Source organism: Manacus vitellinus, unplaced genomic scaffold, assembly GCF_001715985.3.
Source record: "Manacus vitellinus isolate BGI_N305 unplaced genomic scaffold, ASM171598v3 scaffold_39_pilon, whole genome shotgun sequence".
Taxonomy (NCBI): Eukaryota; Metazoa; Chordata; class Aves; order Passeriformes; family Pipridae; genus Manacus; species Manacus vitellinus.
In genome coordinates, this window is record NW_021940534.1 from 4,587,856 (window position 1) to 4,614,450 (window position 26,595).

Genomic DNA, 26,595 nt, shown 5'->3' on the forward strand with positions numbered 1-26,595 from the left:
GTGTGATCATGTCCAAAGTGTTTGTTGGTCAGCCAGCTACAGTATTTTGATTGTGCAGTGTGCTCTGTTGCTCATGAAGAAGTAAATCTAACTCTTGAAGCAGTAAATCTAACTCCTGAAGCAAGGTAAATAGACTTAATTGTAATTTAAAAATGTTTCTGTATGCCAGCTTATACTTGACATAACTAGTTACTATTTGGAGGTGTTTGTAAGGTAAATGTACTGAATGTTAGTCTGCTGGATTGGTGGACAAGCATGCCTTTCTAGAAATGTAATTGTACTCCATTAATACTGTTAATTTTCAGGTAAATGAGGCTTCACAAGGCTGAGGTATAGGATGTCACAATGATTGGGGTGGCATCCTTTTCTGAAGTGTTTTAAAATACTTTCTTTTTATCTGTCAACCAGCTCTCTATGGCTGTACCTCTGTCTTTGTTCTTCATGAAGATATTCTAGAGGTGGATCTGTGCAGGTGTGGAGAAAATCAATTGGGATGAGTCAGTAAAATTCAGAATTACAGCCCAGTAATAACTCAACTCTGTTGAGCGCTTGGCTTGAAGTTGTAATTTGATTCTTGTTTGGCTTAGATTTCAAAACAAATTTAATACAGAAATGTAATTCATGATTTAAGTAGAAGCCATACATAGAGGTTTACTGGAGAACTGATCTTTTTCTTGTAAAAGGGTAAAATTCTGTTTCTACTTCTTGCATAGCCCAGGGAATTGTATATAAAAATGTGTTGCTTAGCTGTCAGTTGACTCAAATTGATGTTCAGTATGCTGAGTATGCTCATTGCAATTGAAAGAGTGTGTTTACCTTGTACTTGGCATAGGGCAAACTTGAAATGCTTCAGAAACTTGTTTTAGACCTGACTACATCAGGTTTACCTTCAAGCACATGGGGAAGCTTAGGATGCGGCTCAAGTTACCCCTAAAACCCTGGGAACATGACCTATGCTGGAGGCTGAGATGCTGTGGTTAGTGCTTCTGGAATGTCCAAGTTTTGCCAGTTCAGAAAAAGCATGTTCATGTCTGCTTTGGAATCCATTGCAGTGCCTGCATTGTAGTGTAATCCAGTGAGTTCACTTCAGGTGGGAGCCTATTTTCCCAGCGTAGGCATGAGAGCTGGGTAAGGGGGATGGGAAAGTGCCATGATCTGAGGGGGAATGGGACTGAAGACAAGGTAGAGGTGCAAATGGAATACTTTATTCAAGTGTGCCCGGGGTTTTATGAGTTCAGGCGGGGAAAGAGCTGGAATATGGGGTGGAGCATGAGACAGAAAAACGGGGGAACAAATCGGGGTAGAGATGCAGGCAAAGGGGGAGGAACATGGGAGGAACCGGGGAAGGAAAGGGTGAATGGGAACTGTCTCCTCTCTGCAGCTCCTTCAGCCTATCAGAGAGGGGAGTGGGGAAGCAGGGAGCAATCAAAACTCGTGGCAAGCCCTGGCATGGCCAGGGTGTGCACTGTGTAGTGTGGGTACAACGCGATACACATATCTGAAACGGTAAAGTCCATATAATAAAGTCCTGTCAATTGCTGTATGTCTTTCTCCACACCTGGAACCGCTCCCATCCTGAATCTTGCTCCTTCACAGGAAAGAGCACACACGTTCTGTGAACAGTAGCACTGTAACGTGCAGTGCACAAGTTTCTCAAATAATGGCCACAGGTGTAGTCTGAGAGATTGCCTATTTGAAGATTTCCGCCCCTCCAGGCTGCACTGCTAATTCACACAACCCCAAAGGTACAGGTGCATTATCCAGGCTTTTACACAGCGGATTACTTGGTCATTGAAAAAACAAACACCGATGACACTGAAGGTGTTCAGCAATTTCAGTCCTGAAGGGGAATCAATAACTCATATTCTGTGAAGAGAGGTGAATTGAATCAGGATTAGAAATGCCAGTCAGCGTTACTGCTTCCAGACTTGCCAGTGAGTGTTCCTCCAATTACTAGTTGACTGAAGGCTCCAAACGCTTTTTTAATTTAAAGAAGCCTTTCTCTATCAATAGGCAGGCCCTGGAGTTGCACAGAAGAGAGAGATCAACCTTTACGGAATCACAGAAAGGCTGAGACCAGCAGGGACCTCTGGAGTCCATCTGATCTAACCTCCCTGCCCAAGCAGGACTGCCTAGAGCCAGTTGCCGAGAACCATGTCCGTGTGGCTCCATGGATGTCTCCAAGATGGAGACTGTCTCTGAGGATGGAGACTCTACCACCTCTTTGGGCAACCTGTGCCCGTGCTTGGTCACCCTCACAGTAAAAAATCTTCGTGTTTCCACGACCACCAGCAATTTTACTTAAACATCTCATTGTATGTGGGATGGATCCTCACATGCTGCTCCCCTGTAATGTCCAGCTGAAGGTTGTGTGCAGCTTTTTCAGTTCTATGTATAAAGAGGGAGCAGGAATGTGACTAATACAGAGTGCATTATTTATTGTGGGCTATCCTGAAGGAGGGGAGTTCTCTAGAGAAGATATTGTGGTTTAAGTCCGTTTTTCCTTCACCAATCAGGTAAGAGACATTTGTGTGTCTCTTAATGGATCCATTTGCAGACTTTCACTGTGGATTTATGAGGGAATCAGTTTATGTAGAAAATGTACTGAATTCCCAAAAGACTGGAAGTATGAATCTGGCTAACTTACGCTCAGTTAATTTTTGGTGATTGCTTAGTTGCTCGTATGCTCAGTGGAACAAAATGCTTCAGCTCAGAGACCTGCTTACCAAGAGAGCAGAAGAGCACAGTGGGAGCTTTTACTGTCTCCAGCATGTGACAATCAGGGGGAACATGAGACAAGGTACTTTTAAAGTCCCAACCTGGAGCAGAGTCACAGTTTGGGAAGCCTGGGTCTGTGCCTCTAGCAATTGTCATCAGCCTGCAGTTGACCTCTTGAACTAAACCAGCTCAATAATTGTGGTGTCCAGCTTGGCACTTCGTTTAGTGGGAAATCCCACTAAAGTTTGCTCTTTTATCTACTACGGACTCCTAGACACAGATTGTTTTGAAATTGCATATAGTTGAGCCTCACACTGAAATCCTTGGCTAAGTACTTAATACAAGGAAGGGGTTATCTTTGCTATTTGTTTTCTGTTAACCTTTATGTCGTCCAGGAGGAGCATGGTAGCAAGCCAGGCGTGTCTGTTAAATGGAGAATTGGGTTTTTCAGCCTTCTCTGTTTCCTGCCTGAAGATGGCATTGGATTGCAATTTGATTGCTAGTAATTACATAGACTTCACTGAAGGCACACACATCTCTTCACTCAGACTGGTTTTATGAAAAACTTCCGTTAAAACATAAAACCCCATCCCTTTTGTAGAGGTCTCAGCGCAACAGATTGGACTGTGTTCTCATATTCCCTGTACAACGTGTTCTCACCAATACTTTTCTTGTTAAATCACAGAAATTACTGTATGTAACCAAATCACATTGTACTGCTGCTGTGGAAGCCATATCTAGTTGCAGGAAAAGGGGATCTTTAGTCAAAAACTATGATTTTGTTTACTTTATTTATCCAAGCCTCACTGGATAGCTACAAACTTGTTGGCTGTGAGAATGGAAATGCATATAAACAAGGATTTTAAGGAGTTCAGTGAAAACTTACCCAAATGAAAACAAACAAAAAAGACCCATACCAGAGTTTGATGATGTTGTGTCTCCCTATCAACAAAGGAAAGGAACAAAATTTGGTCAGTTAAAATACATAGATCTTCAATTTTTGTGTAATTGGAAGCCTACGTGTGTGTCAGGGAAGGGGAACTGCTCCCATCTGCCAGTTACTGTGAGGATGCTGGGTGTCAGTTGTTTCTTTAGGGTCAGAATTTTTGCACCATCAGTTACAAAAACTGAAGAGCCTAAGCAGAGCTGTTACCTTAAATACTTTCTGCTGGAGGCCAGTGAGCCTGTTTGAAGGTATGTACTTATTCATGGGTAGGTTTTTTCTTCACTTCACAGAGGCTTCAGCTTGTCACAGCCTGAAATGCTGTGCAACTACTGAAGCTACTCAGGGGAAAGAGAGAAAAAAAGAAAAAGATGAAAAGGCAATATAGATGTGCAGGAAAGGCTCCTCTGCTGAACAGCAACAGCACTTGCTAGTGCTACTTGGCATTTTCTTTAACCACCAGATATTGCCTATTGGACAAAGGCTTGTGAACAGGGAAGGGAGAGCAGAGCTGGCAAATGCTGCATGTTGATGCTGGCAGCTGGCACAGCATTCCCTGTGCCAACAACATTGTGGTGACAGGTGGGGTTTGGTTGTGTTTGTGGATGTGTTTGTGGATGTGTGTGTGTGTGTGTCTTGTGCAGACTGTTGGATTTGCTCTTCATTAGCACAGTGTTGGGTACAACTTTAGCAGCAGAGGTACCATCATCCTCCTTTGCACACCTTTGTTGATCCAGCTCAGCAATGGCGCTTGTGGCCCATTCAGTACGTTCCACTGATCATCTCTGCTAAGTCTCACTCTTCTGCTTTGCTCCCCATGGAGGTGGGCAAGCCTGCCTGGCAGCAGGAGGGCTGTATCCTTGGCTGCATCCATGTGTTACACTATCAGTCACTGGGATAGAGGGTGATAAAATACACAGGCATGAAAATGCTTTTTTTTAAATGAATTTTTTTAAGAAACTGCATACATCAGAGACAAACAATAATTTAAATACCATGCAGTTTCAGTATGTACAAAAACTAGGACATTAGAGATCCAGTTTAATTTTTTCTAGTTATTTACATCATTTTCATACAGCCATAATCTGTTAAATTACAATACTGGAAGAGCACGATTGACAGCCACCACACTCACTCCTATACAAAGACAAACTATATATATACACTTGGATATCAACTGGAAAATGCAACTGGTGCAGGAGTAACTGGGACACACGGGAAGGCAGGTAATGTGCCCGTCACCTCCTCTTTGTTTACAGAAGTTGTTCCAAGCTTGAGCAGACTGAACACCTAGGAAAAATAATTTGTCCCCTTTCTCTTTCCTGATTTTTTATTAGCCTAGTCATCTCCCATGGCTATTTATACAAAGTGATTTTATTTGCAGGCACGTTAGGGAGCCCATGTATGTCTAACTGTGGGTTTCCACCTTGCCCATCTATTTTTGAGTGCATGTTGGAAGTGCTCCCCCCCTCTTGGTTTATAGTGTTTGCACTGCACAGGTGGCACTACAGAAGTAATGAAGGGTGAGTTTGGTGAGTAGCTGCAGTGATGGCAAAGTGCTGACAGGTTATACATGGATTAGGACAAAATACATTTGTGTAATGGACTCACTGAATGGTTTCAGTTAACATAAAATAGCTGAAAGTCTATTATGTTCTTTTCCCCCCTTCCTTCTCTTCTGATAATGCCCAGAGTGCTCACTAGGAATTGCCTAGACATAAAAGTTGGCCTGAGCCTCATCCCAGCAAACTTGCAGCCTCGAACTTCAGCTTGCAAGTACCTACACAGTGGGGTGTAGGGTGAGCAAAAGCCACAACACTCACCTTCCCTCTGAGTCAGAATTACGTCACCAGGTTCCTGGTAATGCCACTTACTGGGCTTCCTCACCATCACATCCAAACAATCAAAACTTTTTTGCCTAGATGTTTTGGAATTGCTTTTCCAATACCCACTATCTCCCCAGGCCCCCATACTCCCCATTTCTACTTCATCCTTCCATAGAATATAGAACAGATGTCACAATAGCTGCACATTTTAAGAATTCAGGATTCAGTGGATTATAACCAAAACATTTTTCTTCCTTGGCTCTGGATTATTATCTCCATTATAAGCCTTGGAGATGGATGATAGGAATAGCCATTTTTGTTCCATGTTGATTTTTCTGTTTTCTAAACCTGATGTAATTTCTTTATTATCACTGTTAATCTCCTCCTCATATGAATGAGGATGACTGGTGGTAACAGAGTCTTAGCAGGAATGCCATCATCTTTACATCCTACACATCATCCAGGTCAAAGGGAGAGATACCATGACTGTTTGTTTTGTTTCTTTTTTCTTTACCCTCAACAGAATCACAGCTACTTTACCATGATAGAGATGGCTTTCACAGATGAGAAGACAAGTGCTCAAAAAAACAGATTTAAAAAACAGGGACTAGCAGTTCCCCAGTCTGTGTGCACATTCCCATTGATGCCAGAGAGGTGGGTGTGCAAACTGAGGATGCACTGCCATGGTCAGGCCCTGAAAGGCTGTTGAAGGATGCCTTGACAAAGGTTACCTTCACAAACTACCCAGACCCAATGAAGCTAAAAGCAGATGAAGTGTCAGTTCTGCGACGCTTATGGCAGTGCCAAACACTTTGTATGGCTTCTTTCTCCTCCCTTCCACCTTTTCAGTAGTGAGCTCCATTTGCAAATGGGGAGAATATGGCAGTTCTTCCGCTTGTGTCCCGGTGTCTGCTCAGCCAGGAGCTAACATAGTTATTAAAAAAAAAAAAAAGAAAAAAAGGTAAAAGAATAGAAAAAAAGCATGGCTGCGTGAGGCTGCCCTGGGGACAGCATAAATCATGGGGCAAGGCTGAGTGTGACAACTTCCCTCTCACTAGCCTACTGAGTCCTGGGATTTCTGCCACCACTGCTGCTTAAATGGTGTCCTTTCCCTTTCACAGTGAACTTCTAAGCTAATGATGCCAGGCCAGGTGTGAGATCTATACTGGGAACATATGGACTTGTTGCTCTTCAGAACAGCTGTGCTGCAGAGCCCATTCCTAATACAGTATATGTGTAGTCAAAAGCACAGAGGCTTTTTTCCTTTTTTTAAAGCTGTGATGCAGTCTTGTGTGCATGTGTATGTGAATGAACTTAAAAACATGAACCCGAGGTTTTAATGAAAATTACCCCAAAGCAGTGTATTCCTGGCTAGTACGTTAAGTGCTCTGCCTTTGCTGCCCTGAGCTGATAACACTGCACACTAAAGGCTTTCACCACTGATGCCCTTGTATCTCAAGCAACCGTGAGCTGGTGATATAGGGATCACTGTGTATTTCTTCAGAAATCATCACCCAATCTGGGAAGTGTCTGAGGCATGATGCCTCAAAAATGAGGCACCAGAAACCAGTTGGTTTTTACTTTCCTTTGATCTTCTATCCTACAACAACCAATTTTTATTTAATAGCTTATCATCCATAGCATTTCAAGGATGGCCATGGATGAAAAAGAAAAGCTTTCCCTTGTCTCAGATAGAGAGCAAATCTGTGAGGCATTGAGTACCACCACTAGGCACTGAGTACCACCACTAAGCGTAGATGGAGTGCATTAGCCTTGCTGCCAGGGTTGTTGGGCAGCCTGGATGCAAGAACAACTCCATGGGCTACACAGGTCCTATTGCTGTACTCCTGCAACCAGAAGAATGAGACAAGGCCTGAGAAGAGGCAGGAGTGTTGGCACTGTGTTGCATTGGCCATTAAATGCTCATGTGCAAGAGGCTTCTCAGCCCGTGATCCGTGAAGGGCAATGTTAGCATGGCACTGGGGAGGTGGACAGGGAGCACAGAAGAGAGGACAGATATGTGGAAGACAGTGAGAAAGAAAAAATTAGTAAAATAATAGAAATAACAATATTGTAGTAAAAAACTTTGGCCTTTCGGTTCAAACTGTCAAAGCAAATTGCTATTACAGAAGAAAAAAGGTGTCCTGAAGTAATAATCCGGAACTTCTTACAGTAATGTTGCTACAGTGCTTTGGGCCACTGTCCCAAAACAATGGCATAATAGTTTCATGTAAGAGCTGGAAAGGAATCCTGACAATGTTTACCCCAGCTTGCTGGCATTATACTAGTTAAGGACTTGATTCTGGAAGGTGATGGCCTAAGTTCAGAAAAGCACTTTAATGTGTTCAGCTTCAGTTAAGCCTGTCAGACATATCCTTGAATGCAGTGAGGCTGTGTGCATGCTTACTTACTGTAGAGCACACGCTTAAGTTGGCAAGTAAACCAGGCCCAGAGTGACCAGCTCTCTGAGCTTTACTTGGTCAGTTTGTGTGTTAAACCACTATAATAAAAATAAATTAAAACCAAAATTAGAACCAATAAATTCAGAAACCTCTGAATTGCTGTCCTTATGCCTCAGCTGTGGGTACTGGTAACAAGTCCCACCATCCATAAGAATGCACCAGACTCCTTTTGTTAGGCCAGGTAACACAATCGGTCATGCTTTGCTCAGAATGAGTTTAGGATCAGTTCTTGAAACACCTGGTACAGACAGGATACCTATCCCTCATCGAACCCCCAGTTCCTCCTGTCACGTGTCCCTCTGCAGAGCCGGTGGGGAATCCTGGCCTTTCTTGCTGCCTGAGTGCACATCGGCTCTCACTCAGTCACAAGGCCTGGGTGTAAAGACAAACTACAAAAGGAGTGAATGCCATGCAGTGACCATGAAGAGATGGGTTTTTGCTTGCTTGTCCTCAACATTCTTGTCACTTACTGCCAATTGATTCACAACTGGGTTTAGAAAATTATACTTGAAAGAGATGAAAAACAAACAGTTGCTGAGACTGAAGCAGCCTTCAGCAGGGAGTCCTGTTCTTTAGAGGTGATACCTTTTTCTGCTTGGAAGCCAAACAACGTCTTCTGACTGGACATAAACTTCTCCAGGGAAAGAAATACCTTTCTAGTCAGATGATATTCACAGATGAGCTGGCCCATAGAGTCGTTTCGCTCCTTCACCATTCTTATAAGGTGCTCGCAGCCTGAAAGGAGTGTTTGGTGTAAGTGCTTTAACGCCATAGGTGCTCATCTTTTGGAGACTTCATCCAGGCCAAGTGATTCCCTGAACACCATCTCAGGGCTCTCTGGAGTTGATGACAGAGGTTTGTCAGGATGAGGGCTGCCTGAAGACAAAATGGTTGCACCACCAGCTGGGCCTGAACATATATGGCAAATCCACATGCCGGGAAAGTCCTATACATAGATGCCAAGTCTTGGCACGATTCCCACCAGGGGTATTTTCTGTTACTGAAGCTTGAACCAGCAGGTGTGATGATGCCGCAGTACTCATCACATGTAAATACAATTTTCCTTTTTTTTATACTTCTTTTTCTACTCTTTTTATTTTTTTTTTTTAAAAAGGCAGTTCGGAAGATTTACATTGTACGTAACAGGGAAGTGAATAATACCAGCACTTATGGTTCCTTTTAGTTATGTTTTGAAGATGGCATAGTAGTAAGGTAGAATTGATCTGCTACGGTCTATGAAACCTGAAACCCAAGGGGAAAAAAAAAGAGAGAAACAGTAAGATAATATCCTCACATGTTTATTGTACATAAAAAATATAGGAAAACTAATTGCTACAGTGATACCATTAGGCAGCTGGATTCTTGCAGCACTGGCATCAGCTATGCTTGGCACTGAGGACCCAGAACAGACACTCACACTTCCTTGGTCCTTGCCAGACTCACAGTTCATAGGTATAAGCTGTTTGCACCAAAATCTACCAAAGACATTCATACTCTTTGGGTCCATCCTATGGGATCCCTGAGTGGGTGATTGCAGATCATCTAGTTATCTTTCAGACCATTCCACAAAAATTGCCTGGTTCAGACAAACCTTGTGCTCTTCAGCCAGAAAAATTTACATACAGCTTAAGTATAGTTATTCCTAAATGTTGGAGGGTAAAGAGGCAAATGGAGCTAAAATGGCCACCCTTTCTGCAGGGACACCGCATGTCAGGAGGCCTGGGTTTGTCAGATCTGCCAATATAGTTTTTTTAAGCTTTGATTTTTTACTCTGTTATGAATTAATTAATGTGTCCCACTAGTAAAGTGACACATTCTATGCTCAGCTCATGCAACTGCTTAATGACATGAATAGCTCATTACCTTGCTAATGACTTTATAATGCTGATTTATCTAAGTTTGTTTAAGGGAATTACTTTCTTTTGTTTAAGCATGCTTCCTTCAAGTGTGTATTTCCCAAAGCCACTTGTCTAACCTCTAAGTCCTACTCAATTTGAGGCAAACCTTTATTCCAATTTCTGTTATATTAGTTATGGCTTTGTGTATGCCTGGTCCAGACTTAGTGAGTCCAAGTTGGTGGCCTTCAGATACAAACTGAGTCACCTTAAAGGGTCACTGCTCAGCCCAACGCTGTAAGACAAGGAAAATATTGCCCAGAAGCCTGTGAAAACCAAGCAGCTGGAGATACTTCTGGAAAACTAAACCAAGTCTGTATGTTGTGGGATGCTAAAGGCCTCATGGAATTCAATGGAGCTCTCAATCGTGCTCGACTCCTTGTAGCAATACCCCCTTCATCCTTTCTACATTTGTCACCTCTCCCCTGGAGGAGTGAGCCAAATGTCCCTCAAAGGCTCAGTCACTGGGGTCAATGGATCTAGGCCAATTGTACACCCTAAAGCTTCTTCCAGACCTCGTGGCTCAGAAGCAGCTGGCTTGTCTCTAGCAGCACTCCATTACTACAGACCTTAGTGCAACCAGTCTAGCACATGCTAGGAAGGAGAAGGGAAATAGTTTCTGCTAGGGAATATATGCATAATACATGTGGTGAATTTTAATATAATTATTAATTCATACACCTAAAAATCGCCTAATACAAAATTAATTTTGCCTTAAGCTTTTCTGTATTTTTCCTAAAAGTATTGCCTGCATTTTTCATGAGCACCGAGCTGATGAACACATTAATACAAGGGCAGATCCGGTTTTGCACCACATCTCACTGTCCCTTGTCTTCAGTACCTAGCACTTGTCTTTAAAGTCTAAAAGGTTGATTTGCAAAGGCCTGACTGAAGCTGAAATGCCAGGAGTTGGCTCATCTTGGCACCAAAGCCAGAGCAGACTCAGCACAGGCTGTGTGGGGCATGTGCCCTGACCTCCCAGCGTTCCTCAGCCCCAGCCTGTCAGAGAGGAAGGTGGTTGGTTTGGGCTCATGGATATTTCATTCAGTCTCTATTTCCTCACTGCATTGCCATGGCTGGACATGGACAGGACTGAGAGATCTGTGGGAGGGATGTGTGTGGTGTGGAACAGCTCTACACTCAGCAGGGTTTAGTGTGTGCTCATTCATACTTTCCTGTGTGCTCTACAAGAGTCCTTTGTCCTGCTTCAGACACCAACACTACTTACTTTTGATCTCGGAAGAACAGATACACAGCTAGAGCATGATGATTCCACAAATAAAAGGAGGTGACACTTTGTTAAACAGACAGCACGTGCCTGCATAACGCCACATAATGGGGTAGCATGTTTCTTTTACAGCCTGTAATTCTAAATGTTGTCTAGACCTCATGGTGTGTTCAGTGTGTGTTGGAGAAACAGCTGCTGGTTGTTTCTTTGAAAACAACAGTATTCATTTATAGTCTTAAAAAATTAATCTCAGCTTACCTTGTTAGATGCCTACTTAATTCATGAACTTCCATTTCAGAGCTTTTAAATTCATTAAGCTCTTTTCGAATGGCTGCCTGCAAAGGACAAATAAACTCATAAATGTATAAATGAGAGAGATTAAAATAAGTTAATTTTGTTCTCAAAATAGTATATTAAAAGTGAAGCAAATAGATAACATTATCAGAGAGAGAAAGACCAACATAAAGACTTAAAATATGAAAAGTAACAGAGATAAACGTTTCCTTGGATGAAGTTACCTAAAATGACTGATCTCACTTGGGAAGAAAAGAGGGATGCCTGGCTTCCTGCCCTCTACATTGCCTAAGGCTGTGCTCCTCTGACCCTCCTCCTCCCTTCTGACCCAGCTGTATCGTTTGTTGAACCGATTCAACGCACTAACCCAGCAGAAAAATAGCCATGGTGCGGTGGTATTCACCCTCTGTGGCTTGCCCATGAGGGAAAAGAAAACCAGGGGCACTGGCAGGAAGAGGGATACTGAAGAATAAAAAACCAGAGGGGGTGATATGGAGGAACTCAGCTGCATGGAAGAGGTGGCACTCAGCAGAACTGGCTCAAGTCCCAAGCCCAAAGTCAAGACCTCTGACAGACCTGTGATATTTGTAGCTCATAACTGGGTTTCACCGTGAGTGTTTGGAAGGGACATGCAAGGTGGTTCCTGTGGCCAAACGCTCCCATGGGTGCAAGGTGTGTGCCATTGCATTTCTGTGGGATGCTGAAAACTCGTGTCTGCCAGGAATTTTTCTCAGTGAAGGAAATCTAAACTAGTATGAGTAGCATGAGCCCATAACAGGGCTTTTGCAACAGCCACTGACCCAGTCACCAATTACTTTTGCCTTGATAAGCCCTAAGTGATAGATTTTGCAAGTGTTTTTCTAAAGAAAAGGCCCCTTGTGCTCTTTCTGCACAGCTTTGGGTTTTTATTTCCCTTAGAAGTGCCTGTCAGGCTCTGCCTCCATCCATCAGGACAGAGCGATGGCTATGCAGCAGCTCAAGGGCCTACATTCAGCAGACCAATCTGCAACTGAAGTGACTGTGAAGGAGGCCACAGGGGCTGCTGACTCCCACAGGGTCTGAGATCTGTTTCCCCCTCCATCCCTCATCTACTGGAGAGATGCAAAAGTGCCCTTTTCCTTCCCCTAAGAATCAGACCTGATAAAAATGAACTCTGATTGAAGGCAATTCCCTCCACCAAGCACACAGAGCAAGACTTTCTGACAAACAGAAAAGCCCATTGCTAAAATCTGTTTTTGCAATAAATCTAGCCTGTGCTGACCAATGAAGATGGCTATTGAATCAGAGCTCTGGAAGAAAATAATCTTTTATAGGATGGTGTGGCTTTGTCAGGCATTTTAGAGTTTATTTCAATTTGCCTGGCTATTTTTTCCAACAGTGGACATAGTGGTGGGGAAGAGCAGATCATCTGAATGGTAGAAATCAGAATACTGCCCACAGGACCCAACCCCAAAAAACAATCTATTTGCTTCCTTATGCCATAAGGGACATTAATATCAGCATGACAAACTCTTTTCATCTGATGATGCTTTGCTGAGAAAAGGTTCATTTGGAGAACTTAAGCCTTTGCTCTAACTATTGAATTTGCACATGCGTTATAAAAAAAGTGATGTCAAAGTACTTTGCCTTAATACTAAACTTTTTACCAGGTTACACTTAATAGTGGTATTTCATGCTTGTTCTTTTCAGAGACAGAGGATGAGGTAGAACTTCTCTGGAAACCAAATCTTCTCCATGCCCAGATGAAGTTTCTCCATGTCTTTCATCCCAGACAAGCCTCAGTTTCAGCTTGTCACCCATAAATAATCAAAGGTCCAGTTGGGAGATTTATTCCCTTCCTCATTTACCAATTAAGAGAATAAAACTAAGTCAGTCGACTAAGATCTTGTCAAACATGTTGAGATAAAATGGGAAAAGCTAATTTAACCCAGTATATTATGGTCTGTGGACAGTCCAGAGGAAGTTTTTCATGTTTTCAGATCAGTTTATGCTTTATTAACTTATCCACAGCTAACTGAAAAAAGCACTCTGTCAAGGACGAGACCAATGGTCACAAAACTATACAAATCTTTTGGCTCAATTATACAAGTATAAGAGCTTGTTCTTTGTGAATAAAACTAAGAGCACCATAGATGCGTGGCATGGCCAGAAAGCCTGCTCAGTCTCTAAACACTGGACATCATAGTCTCCATTGCTGCATGAGTGAGTTCCATTGCAAAGAAATAGTCAAGGCTTGAATTCAGGCACCTGAAAGTCTTTAAAATTACAAGGGCATCACAGCGCAACTGTAAGCATGGGAATCACTGATCAGCCTCAGAGTCCTTAAAAGCGTCCATAGAACATTTAAATCTTTTTCCTGAGGCACCATTAAGACCTTCAGAATGTTAGTGATATAATTTGCCATCAATTTAACCTCTCTGCCACCAATATTGACAACAGAGACACCATTCACTGGAAGTCTCTCTGGTGCTGAGAGGGCAATGCCATCAGTATCAAATGTGTGTCTTTTCTTCATCTGCAGGTCTCATGCAATTTCAGTTCAGTGCTTAAAATACTCCGTGGTAGAAATCCCAAGCAAAGGCCCCTATTGTAACAACCAGAGAGAAGTTACCTGGCTTTGGAGGGACGGAGATACCTTTGCCAAACTGACCTGCTGGCATTTTCACACCCAAATCTAATCTGTTCTGTCCTGTCCTGGTACAGAAATTCTGGCACCTGCTCCTGTCACACTGCTCTGCTAGCTCTTGCTGGAGCTCTCAGCTGGCAGCGTTAAGACCAAAATCAATGTAAAACGTATCAGGGCTGTCATTAGGACCTTTCTCAAAGGGCTTGGGATTCCTTCCCTCTCCTCATTTCCATGCATATAGAAACCTTCTTGCCAAAGAGTTATGATTCAAACAAACAAACCTTGTGAATGGGAAAAAAACACAGGTGTGTTGGGAAGGGAAGTCAGGTGGACGTTTATTCCTTGACAGCCATGGGACCTGTGGGACCTGAGGGATGCCACTTTCTGCTACTTGCTCTGACTGTTCAGGTCACGGCTCTTCCAAAGTTGCTCCACTTACTTTGTCGGCGGCTGTGAGTCGTGTCCAGGGTTTGTCTGCCCTCCGGTCGTAGTCCTGCGCATCTGCCACTTCCACGTAGTCACTGAAGCGGATGAGGATCTTCCTCTCACGTAGCTCTTCTACTGTGGGCCTTTGACTCAGCTGCAGGTTTGAGGAAGGAGTGGAAAAAGGCATCAGGACTTCTCTTTTTTCCTGCAGAGTGCTGCTTGGGGATTTATTTTACTACAACCATCGTTATGGTAATAAGAGGGTTCACACATTCCCAGTACTTTTGTTTTATCAACCTTTCACAGAATTGCTACCAGGGAGATGCCCTCTTGTTATAGCACCGTAAATATCATCCCATCTTGCTGCCAGAGCAGTCCACTGTTCTTTGGGAAGCAGCTGTGGCTAGAGATCCCAGTCCCTGGCTGAGGTTGATCACCCCTGGCAGAAATAAGATGTAATGCAAGAAAGTCTCCTAGTGCACTGATGTCCCAGCAAGAGACAAAGACCACAATGCAACTTTAAAACTACCTGAACAGGCTGTTCATTCTCCAGCCTTCTGCTGCTCTGTGTGTGTGGTCCTGTGCTGCCTAGCCAGAGTCAGGGCAAGGCATGGAGTGGCTCCTGCCCTGAATTATGTGCAAATGGTGACAAACGAATTACTTTATGATTCTGATATCCTGCAGACTTGTCTTTACCTCTAGAAAAGGCAGGCAGGATGACTAGTGCTCACTGAACTTTTCACTATTGACTGCTCTATTTTGTGTCACGGCATATTTGGCTTTTAACAGTTTATGTTGCATGCTATAAGCAAAAAAAAAAAGGGGGAGGGGGAAAGTCAAGGGTGGATTCTATCATGTCAGGAAAGCATCTTCATTATTCCAAAGCGTTTCTTTCAAATTCTACAGCAGAATAGGCAGCCACAGTCAAAACTCCTCTCAAATTAGAAAGAGTAGAAGAGTAGTATGCTCATAGTCCATGTATTGCACAGCCAGTTATATGGATAGGGACAGGCATTAGCTTTCAGGGATCAATTCTCCTTGGATGCACAGCATGCTGCTTAATGTCAAAAGCAATTACAGAACCGTTTCTGAAGAAGGTGCTACATAGATATGTGCATGTGGCTGCAGCTTAACTGAATAAGTTTCACTGTTAGACTGAAACATTTATAACCAGGATACATCAGAAGAAATAATATCCTGATAACAAGTACCTATCCACTCACTAGAAATAGGTGTGTTTTGCAGTACTTCACCCTTGTGAAGAGCGAAAGGTCTAAATAGTTCATAAAATGTTTGAGATTATTTTGCAACATCATTTATGTTCCTGAATCCACCTTCCTCCCAAATTAAGTCTCTCAGTTCCCAGCATTTCATCTTCCAGGAAGAATTAAGATTCAAAACAGCCAGGATACTAAGTGGAGGGTGAAAAATCCCATCTTTCTCTAGCATCTGGGTGCCAATGCAAGAAAGCTCCACTGGCCCATCCTGTTTCTGGCTTTGAGCCTGTGTGTTTGTTCTTGGCATGAATGGTTGTCTTCCTCTTCTCTTGTGATGGCAGGTGACAGTGTGCTGCTCTCCTTACAACAACGGCCCTGAGCATGCACCTACAAAACAGGTTCAGACATCTCAAGTGGAGAGCCTGCAGAGCTGCACTAATGCCCTGCCTGTGAGATGCTCAGGAGAATGGAAATGAGGATGGAAATTCTATCCTTCCTGGCTTCAGCCCAGCCATTTTGCACACACAAAACCCAGAAAAATCAGGGAAAGAGAGTGTAACAACTCTAGCAGAGGGCACAACTCTACACTCTGTTACATGTTGCCCTTGTCTAGGACAGCTGGCATCAGTCAAGTCACAGCTCAGCAGTTCATGTGTTGTCTCCAAAGCCATTTTAGGATAAATTATGACACTTAATAGTGGGGGAAAACCCATTGCTGATTTGAAAAACAACTTTGAAATTTCTGAATATTGCAAAGATCTTAAAACTAAACAGTTTTTCACACCCATCTTCTTCTATGGGAAGCATGATGTTTCCTGGGGCAAGCTGCTCTGCATGTGGCTGCCACACAAGATTCCTCCTCTTTCACTCAAAAGCTTCCCAAGAAAAGCCCTATTTCCTATACCCATGCTCAGGCCAGCCATGCTCAGGTCACCGAAAAGCATGTACACAATAAGGTGAGCAAAAAACATTCCCTTCTTAACTGAGGCTACACGTTCTGGGGACTTCTTTTTAAAAAAAGCAAAATGTATAAACAGCAGGCATAACTTTTTTTGCCTTTTTTTAGACAACAAGATAAACATATCTCTGAATTAGAGTACTGTATCAGAAAAGCCAGAGGGCACAATAAAGTAGATCAAAGCACATCTAGATTTAAAAATGTTATTTTTCATTCTAACAGAATGAAATTCTAACTAGAATTGGTTCTTCAGCCTCGAGTTCTGATACCTACACCTATGCCACCTGCAAGCCAAATACACACTGCAAACAAAACCAAGAAAAGCCAAGTGCTATACCACACTTGGATTATAATCACAGTTATGCTGAGTGAGGGTTCTCTCTGTCCTACAACTCATCTTAAATGTGGTCTCGAACTGGCAGGTTTTTCTAGCAGCCCTTATACTAGGAGCTGCAGGTTTGTTAGCACTGATACATTATTATTCGGATAGAACAGCACGGATCTGCTTTCAGTTATTGAAAATCTAACCTCTGACTATGGGAATAGGGAATCTTTATGCTGAAATAATATTATGACTACACCCAAAAATTTCAAAGATAAGGGTGACACTTCATCTTTACTTGCATCAACTGCTTCTTTTCCCAAAACAGCATGAATTAAGGATGGATCACTAATATTATCCGTACACTTCTCAGCTTTTATCATCTTAGCACATAGCCTAGATGTTGCTTCAGATTGGAATGGAATTAAAAAAGAAACCAAAACAAAAATGTCTTACTGCGCGGAGTATGACAACACCAACAAAATACAAAATCCTGTGAATTAAACTCTGTGTTTCTAAATGGCTACAAGGGAAGCGGGAATTCCTACAAGCTTTCTAAGCTGGAAGAGGACTTTCAAAAATGACCGACTCTATTTCACAGCTTCTGTCAGCTCCTGACATTAGCTGGCTCTCAGGTTTGTGCTAATCCAAGTGATGTGCAAGTTTGTAAAAAGGAGAAGGCAGGTGGCTGCTGATACAGTGAAACATGCCATGCCAGGCTGCTGTCTAGGAGGTGTGAGGAAGGCAGGAGCATCAGGGGCCACAGAGATGGTGATACTTCTGCTGGCAGTGTAAATTCATTGTTGGTATTTACCTCAGTGCCTCACTGGTTCCTAAACAGCTAATCTGGTTTCCTTTGTGCACTGAGTGTGGGTAAAATCAAAGAAATAATACTAAATGTTAAGGGTCACGTGATGAAGTAAGACACATCTAAGTTCTCATATTTGCAAATGCAGAAAATCAAATCAGGTGCATCACCTGCACTGAAACTCAGTGGGAAACTTCAGTGTGTGTGAAGAGCAGTGCACTGAAATAGATGTGAAAAAACATCAAGGGCATAAGCACATTATGAAACTGGTGTTAATGTACGTTTTTCATTCTCAGGTGACACCTGAATGTAAGACAGACTAAAATCTGCTTCTTCATCTGAAGACATAAAACCATTACTGCATATTATTTTTAGATGCCATGCCTTTGCTTCAGAAACCTACAGCCAGTGCAATTTCAGGTAGTTCTACACCCTATCAGAGTGGTAAGCAGTGTCTCCATCTCCATAGAGTGGGGAAAGCAAGTGAAGCACAGAGACCAAGCACCTGGTTCAAGATGACCCAGGAGGCCTGGGGCAGAGCTATGAACAGGAAAAAAGATGCCCTGACTCTCGTGCCAGTGCTCTGGCTGTGAAAGAGTCCTGAAATCCATAGCTGATATCACGTAGTTCATGTGTAGCCATAAATCTACATATATTTCCATATATAAAGACATGCACACAAAATACATTCAGTACATTAAACCAAAATGCCAATCTGATCATGCTAAATTTTAGGAGATGGACAACCACACCGAGTGATTTCCTAAAAGCCATTAATTAAAGTTACATTATTTGAATGGTTAACAAACTTCCCTGCCTCATGCCATTGCAGAGATTTCTTGTGAGCTGCTAGGTGCGAGGGTCTTGCAGTATGTATGGGCTTCCAGAGGTCCCTTAACTCTTGAACAGCTGGGGAAACAGCTTTGCAGAACAGACTCTAAGCAGCCCCACTGTAGGTTTCAGTTCAATCTGTGTCCACGTTGAGGGCACAGCTCGCCTGAGATCTCACCTTGGAGTTCATTTTTATGACCTGTGTGCTGTGATCTCTTGGGTCAAAATTGCTTAATGCTACAGAGTCCTTCTTGAATAACACCTGAGAATGAACTCTTCTAACAGGCACATTCAAAACTTACAGTAAAAGGACATGGCCAAGGACATGATGCAATTGTCTGAACAAGGCAGTGGTGCTCCAAGCAGGGAGAAAGGGTTCTTACTGAGCTGGAGCCTTTTTTACTTCTGTTAATGTCAAAGGGATTTATTGTGTGTGTCTGCACTTTTTCTGTGTGCACCACTGGGCATTTACTTTTCTATTTACCTATTTGTGAAGATTTGTGAGCCGAGGGAGCAGGATAATTTTATCGCAAGTGACTCATTATTTGAGTGTGAATGTCATAGTTTCAAATTGCCTCCCTGGAAGTCGGGGGCCTAGAGGTGATTGGGTGCCAGGGCAGTCTCCCCTGGAGAGCAAATCACCGCCCGTTTTGTTTGCTCCTGTGAAAAATCACATATACACAACCGGCGGAAATTGTTGGCAGTCTGCCTGCTGCCGTGTGTGGGTGTAGAAGGCCAGGGGTGCCAGGGCCTCCTTCTTCCCCCTCCGGGGGGAAAGGGGGACCCTGTGGCCCCACAACTCTGCCTAATCAGGGCTGGAGGCAGCATTGGAGTGAGTGTGTGTGTTGTGAAGGAAGGGATTCACAACACCTGAAGGTAAGAGGGAGAGAGGAGACAGGCCCTCTTCTCCCCCCCGCCCTTTTGCAGTTAGGCTGTGGAGGGGGGCTTCTCCTGTCCCTCTCACTGTAAAGTGGAGGGGAGGCTCGGCATTGGAGCCAAAGTGGATGGGCTAAATGCAGCCCGGTGCCAGGGAGATAACCCCAGGCAAAACTGGAGATGGACCAGAGACAGGCCCGGAGGACGTCCCTGAAGTGATTTAAACGCAGGACGGCCGAAAACACAGATGAGGAATGAAGATTCCAAGACGTGTATGTGTGATAAGCTGAACTACAGCAGCACAGAACCGAGGTATGAGACAGAATTACACAGCAGAGGTGGCACAGAACCAAGGAGGACGGACTCAGAGCTATCTTCTTGGACTTCATGAGGAAGAAGGGACTTCAGCAAACAGCTGGAGGTTGATCAGGTTCTCCGAACACTCCCATGAGAGAGAGACTGGGTACCTATCAGCCCTGAAGGGCTTTTCCTGGACTGAACTGAAGGAGAAGCTTAAAAGGACCGATAGAAGTGTATAATATTATATATATAGTTGCTTTTAGCTTGTATAGTATTTATTTGGGTAAAATAAATGTATATATACTTCCCCTTTCCCCTATAGAAGCCTCTTGCCTGAAAGTTTCTCTTCAGTGTTGAGATAAATTGTGGGAAGGGGTGGGGGAAGCCTGGAAATTGGATTTTGGATTTTTGTGGTGCCTCAAACCACCACAGTGAACCAGGGTAAAAATCCCTTACGAAGTGAATGGATTTGTACTAATGCAAAAGCAGTAAATTAGGACAAGTCTTGTCATAGGAGGTCAAGTTTTCCTCTGTATATCCTGTATCACCTATAGATACAAATGGGCACTTTTCAAGCTTTGATACTAAGGCAATTTGGAAGGGAAGGTTTAACACAAATCCCTTTCTCCTCAGCATGGGAAATGAAGTAAGCCCGAGCACTGACACCAGGTAAAGAGGAGAGGGACGTACTATTGCCAGGTTGGTCTTGGGATTTAGTCAAATGCAGAATGCTGAGTTTGCTCCACTTTGGTCACAAGGAAGCTTGTTGTCCTGGCACTTCATCATTGCCTGCTCTAGTTAAATTGCCTCGTTAAAATGTTATGGTTGTTATTTAGGGAAGAAACTAAGGTGAAAAATTACAGACCCCAGGCAGCAGCACACACAACCCCCTCTCTCCTTTGCTCCCCACTTTTTGTGGTAAAGACATAGGAGCAGCATGTGATTAAAACGCCCCGAAGACCTTTCCCTCTGACTACAGATGCAGTTTATCCAAATTAGCTGCCAACCTTTTTTTCTTCTCCGACCTTTCCCCTCCCTCCTGCCTCCCTCTCACCTCTCTCTGATGAGTCCCACTTCTCACAGGAGTTCATTATTTTCAACAGCCTGTGCTGATGCAAGCCGGTGGAGGTCAAGGAAAAGATTGAAGATCTTCAACCAAGCAAGGCATTTCCCAGTGAGGCACAGTGAACAGATAGTTTAAATTGTATCAGGGCAGGAATTTAATGGGAACAAAGATTTCAGATTATTGTATGGATTTTAAGAAACATCCACACCTCACCACTTTGCTTGTCGATATTACAACTGAGATATTTCATTTTGGAGCTAGACCTCGGGGAAATACACACTATTGGCAGTGGGGTGATAGGAAGCAGTAAACAGCTCTGGGGATTGGGCAGCGTGATGCCGTTTAAGGGAAGAGAAGGTAGGAAGAGTTTTATTCCTCTTTGCAAGTGATTTGTAATGTCTCCTGGTAATGCAGGCTACGATTCTCTCTCTCTAATGGAAGTCCTCAAGGGGCATTCAGGCTTGTGTTAATTGCCTTGGAGCTCAGCCAAATTCAGAGAGGATACATTCCTGGGAGCCCAGAATTCCCTGTGGCCATGACCCATCTACGACACTTCTCCCAGAGGGCCTCTGCACATTAATATTCGTGGAATGAGCTTGGGGTCAAGACCAGTGCTCAGAGAAAAACCTTCCTAATCTACATATCCTTCCACTCAAATGTTCCAAGTCAATGTGCCTGAAGCTGCTCAGTGGGCCCTGAGGTGCAGAGAGGGAGAGGACAGGGGTGGCTGGATGGCAGAACCCAGCCATAAGCATCTCAGGTGACAGGCAAATACGCTTCACCTCTCCTTCCTCAGGGAGGAGGGACACAAACTACTGAGAAACTTACCCAGTAGCATTTGCCTCTATTTTGTTCTTTGAATGGCAGCTATTCTCTATCCCGAGTTAATTTGGAGTTAGATGAGTCTGAGAGGATGAAAAGTGCTTAAAGGGGCAGCTTGCTATAGGTCACCTGATTTCTTTTTAATTCTTTTTTTTTTTCTTTAGAAATTGCCTGTCCACATGATGAATTCAGCTGGATATTTATTGCTGACTTTAATAAGGCATCTAGACCTAGCAAGGTAATCTTACTTATTACAGTATGTCATGTTACAACTTATCATCATAATACTCTAACAAAATGTCAGTGCTGAAGGAATTTTAAGAACAGCTTTTTAATGGATGGAGCGTATTGTTTCCTTGGAGTTGGAATGTCGCCACCAAAAAAACTGAGGACAGTAGCATTTCTATCCTGCAAGGTCAAAAGTCGCATCAGTGGCTCCTACAGAACCCCCTTCCCTTCTTATGACCAACTGTACACAGATACAAAAGAGGCAACATGGCACACCTTGCTTATGTTGAATTTACCCTGTGGGTATGTGTGTGCTTTAAAACTCAGTGCAAACAGAAAGGGCTGCTGGGCAACAAACTTGCTGTGCTCAATTAAACTTCTGCTTGATCTGAGGTTTAAAATCCTTTGGTAATAAGACTTCAGAACAAACCGACAGAAGGTGCCTGCCACTCTGCTGTAAACACAACAACACATCTGGGACATGCTCATGAAAGATGCAGCTGGGGAATAACAACTATTTTTGCAGGATTCACTAGGTGGTTGGCATTTCTAGTTGTTGTCTAAAACACTTGCACAGTTTATTCACTTATTTTCTCTAGTGATTTCTGAGCTTTTATGATGGTAGGTTTGGTAGGTGAGAACAAAATCTGTTGTTAGATCAGGCCTGTGGTTCTTTCATTAAAATTACGTGTGTCACTAGAACAATTTACAACGGTTTAAAAAGATGATCCAAATCAAACAATACTAAGTCAGGTTGCTACCAATCTTACAAAGGTTGGGGAGAAAAATCTTTACTAGGGAGGAGGCCAAAAAAAAGGCTAAAACGAATGTGACTGGGAACAGGGGTATGTACATTAAAGGGCTGACTGCCAGGGACTTGAACTGATGCTGCTCTTCCCGTTGTTTCTGCTTAGAAGTGCAAACAAGACAAAGCAAGAAATCTTACAGAAAACTGCTGAGGTTTCAGGGAGCGGACAATGCTGTGGCAGCCTGGGCATTTTAGTTGAGCATGTGGCTGTGGCTTCTGCCTGCAGCAGACAGCTCATGTGCTTTGTACCTTTTCTACAAAGTAGTGGAGGATGGGATCCATATGGTGATGATGCCAGCTCAGGTAGCAAGCCCTCTGTTCTTAGGCAGCAGATTGGGTATGGGTAGCTTTGGTTTTTATCTTTTACAGCAGTTCCTCAAATGGCATCAAGCCTTGGATTGGATTCCTGGCAGATGTTCACCCTTCAATGTACAGGGAAATTTAAAGCCTGGTAAAAACCGTATTCCTAGCCTTTGTGCAGAGCCTACGTCCCACGAAACATCTGCAATGCAGTTAGGATCTTTTCTTTCAGGCTGTGCTATGAGGGAATGCAAAACCATCCCTGTCATTGTGGTCAGGAATTTAAGTGTTTTAAAAATAATATTACAGCTCTCTGGGCCGCAGTCTTAGCTCCTGCAGACACAGCAGTATCCCCCCACCGGTGACCAATAATTCTGCCTGTTTACTTGAACTCTAAGGCATGAGATTTTTAACCACGAAAGAAGGCAATCCAGTTCTCTGAATGTAACCTTTCCATGCATATTTAGAGCCCTTTCCTTGTTATTATTTATACCATCAAAGTTGTGATCACATACGTCAAAAAGACTAAACCACCTAAAACTGTACAGGAAGGGAATGGTGCTCCTTCACAAGCATGTGAGTTTTTAGGGGGCTTTCTCCACCTCTGGAGATAGGAAATACGTCAGTGGTAAAATAAAGTTTATCTGCAACAACAGGATGGATTGTTCACCGTGTAAATTGGGGCATCTGTTGACATTTACACCAGCTGCGAAACTGAATGTGTGTATCTGAAATGACTTCTTCAGTTTGAAGAGTAAATGACTTGCAAATGGCAGGAAAACCAAACCCAAATGATGGTGTTTTGTTTGTCCTTCCCTGCCAATACAAGATAGTGTATAGTGCAGAAAACAGTTTTGCAAATGTTTGTCTCTATTTAGTTTAAATACCTCAATTGACAATCTCCAGAAAATGTTTAGTTCCCAGTTTATGGGGGGTTTTGTGATGGAATTTTAAAAAGCAATCAGCATTGTTTTAACTTTGCTCTCTGTAATGTCTGCAGAAGCCATTACATTTAGAAGGAGAATTGGTCCTTGTAAATGCTGGTCTCTCTATCCTTCACTATTCAAAGCTCCTTCAGTGATGAAGACTAGATCTTCTTCTGTCCTGTTTGAAATGTTACCAGCAATAGCCTGCAAAGTGGTTCCCTTCACTTTCTGTGGACTTATACCCTGTAACACTGCTGATTTCTTTTAAAGATTTCTTTTAAGACTTCTTTCACACTCTACTTTTGAAAACGGTGATGAGGAAAAGGAAAAAGGTAAACAACTGTGCAGTAGGGAGAAAGTTACAGTAGTGTCATAATAGGATCCAAGTTGCTTCTCACCTTACGTGTTAATCTTCTCTTAATCTCTCGTTTTTCCTCCTGCTCCTCTTGCTCATTCCGGGCTGTAAAAGATTTACAAGGATCTCAGACTGTGAACTCATCAGGCATGCACAGTATGCAACAAAATAAGCCTTTCCATCAGTATATTAATGTTTCAGGACCTCTCTGATGCACAGTGTATCCCTCTGGGTCTGGTGAACGTCCTCGATCTGTAGCCACTGTGCTTCTTCACACGCTTCATAAAACAGCTACAGCTTCCTTCCTTTCCCTATGTTGGCACCTCTTCATGTGTGTCACTTTCTAGAAGGGCTGGGCAGTGAGCCAGCTCTTCAGAAAATGTTATCTCCCTGCCCACAGGCCTGGTAGCCTCAAGGGGTTCAGCTACGATATGGTCAGATTCTGCAAGGCTGCAAGGTCAATGGCTGGAAAAGAAACACATCCTTTTTTTTTCCATCCACAGAATAATTTCTTGCAGCTACTTTTTGGAGATAATAGAAAAAAACTTGAGAATAGAGTTGCCAGGCAAACTGCGTTACTTCCCATGACCTGAGCAGAGTTAAGGAGAGCGTGTCCTTCCATCATAAGCCTTCACAGCACCACACTGGAGCATAAAAGCATATCCTAGGGCAATTCACTTTTAACATTAAGCCAAAAGATCCCATGCTACAAGTTCTTACCAGGACACACCTCAATTATTCTCCCTCAAGAGGACAATAACATTTGAATACGCCAACTCTTATTCAGCTTAGGAGCAGGCTGTCATGCGTGTCTTTATATTGAACTTTACCAAAAGTCACTAAAATCCCAGTTAGGATCTGTTTCCACTGCTTCATTGATGACTGAAATGCTCCTTACTCCAATCATCCCAGCACATAACAGGTAAGAGCAAACACAACTCTCCAGTAAGTACTCTGTGCCCCTGCCGTGATCTGCTTTTCACTCAGACAGGACTAGTTCAGGCAGGAATAACTCTGCAGGGGAGATTATGGACCTCAAAGGCCAGTTTAGGATAGGTGCCTTGATGTAAATTATTCAACTCTGGACTGAATTAAACTCAAGAGGGAGATAGTTCCTCTCTGCTGAACCTGTGGAAAGAGCAGACACCTCTGGCAGAGTGGCAGTAACAAACCACCAGCTGTAGCTTCTTCAGCTGTGAGAGCACAAGTCAGCACTCCCACTAACCAACTGCAACAAGCCAGAAATAATATATGGAGCTCTGAACTTAACAGAAGTCTGCTCACAGTGGGGGGGATGCAATGCTTCAAACCAATGCATAGAATATTGGGGCTTTCCCCACACAGAAATGAGTCCTCAAGTTTAGAGACCACAGAGGCCTCTGAGCAGGTGAGAAGTGCTAGGCTGGGAACCAGGTTTCTTGCTGCTCAGGACAGGCTGATGGGTCTATCACAACTGCTCACTGACTTCAGCAGGACTGGGAAATCTCTAGCAAAGTAGACAAAGAGCCATTCAATGTTATGATGTTTCATACTACACTTCTGATCTTTAAGTACCATTTTACAAAAAATACTGCTTACATTTTCAGAAAGAAGGAAACTGATACTGGAATAAAAAGAACACAAGTCAGCAGGGAGTCACAGATGGCTTTTTAAGTGATCACCAGAATACCTATACTGATAAATGTAATTTTCCTCTTTCAACGGTGCCTGTCCCTACTGGGCTGGATTCACTTCAAGCAATTGATCCTCTAGCAATATTTTTCTTCCCTTTGTGTCTCAAATTTGAAGGAGTTGATCCTGCAAATGCCTACTTTCAGAAACAGGGCCACTAATAAATCCATGTAAGATTAAGCCAGAGAGACACAGCACTAAATGGAGCCCACAGAGAGTCAGGGTAGAACTGCAAGCTGCAGAGGATAAAACTTAGTTATGGCCTTTCGCTTTTGTCCTTGGCATCCGATGTCTTTCTTTTCTCCTCACTCTTAGCTCAGCCACCCACCTTCAGAGACAGCCAGGCAGGCTGAAGACATTGGTTACGTAAAAGCTGGAAATTAGGAATACATTCTTTTCCAAAACTCGAAAGTGACTTTGTTTTAGCTACTACTTTGAAGTTAAGTCATGCCAATCTTGTGAAGCTATAAAACTGATGCTTCATTTTATCTTATGTGTTCAGGAGATGGTGTTTCTCTAGACCTGTATGTCAGGGTGGGTGGGTGCAGGTATACAATTTCCAGGCCTGATTTCTGTTCCAGTGTGAAATGTCTCCAATACAGTCTGAGGCTCTCAGAGTCTACCCATCCATCATTTCTGTGACAAATTTATGCAACCCTGACTGTGCCGGGCTGAGAACTGGACTTGTA

General features: G+C 43.2%; 1 protein-coding gene across 1 annotated transcript in view; it reads right to left on the minus strand.

Annotated features, from left to right (window-relative positions):
• Nucleotides 1-4,593: 4,593 nt before the first annotated feature.
• The window catches only part of PHACTR1 (phosphatase and actin regulator 1), an 80,223-nt gene continuing 58,221 nt past the window's right edge, over nt 4,594-26,595 (minus strand). The window contains exons 8-11 of the mRNA XM_008922294.3: nt 24,279-24,340; nt 14,432-14,572; nt 11,331-11,407; nt 4,594-9,191 (exon numbers count right to left, since the gene is read on the minus strand). Coding sequence (XP_008920542.1) covers nt 9,176-9,191; nt 11,331-11,407; nt 14,432-14,572; nt 24,279-24,340 — 296 coding nt within the window. The 3' untranslated portion in view covers nt 4,594-9,175. The remainder of the gene's footprint in view (nt 9,192-11,330; nt 11,408-14,431; nt 14,573-24,278; nt 24,341-26,595) is intronic.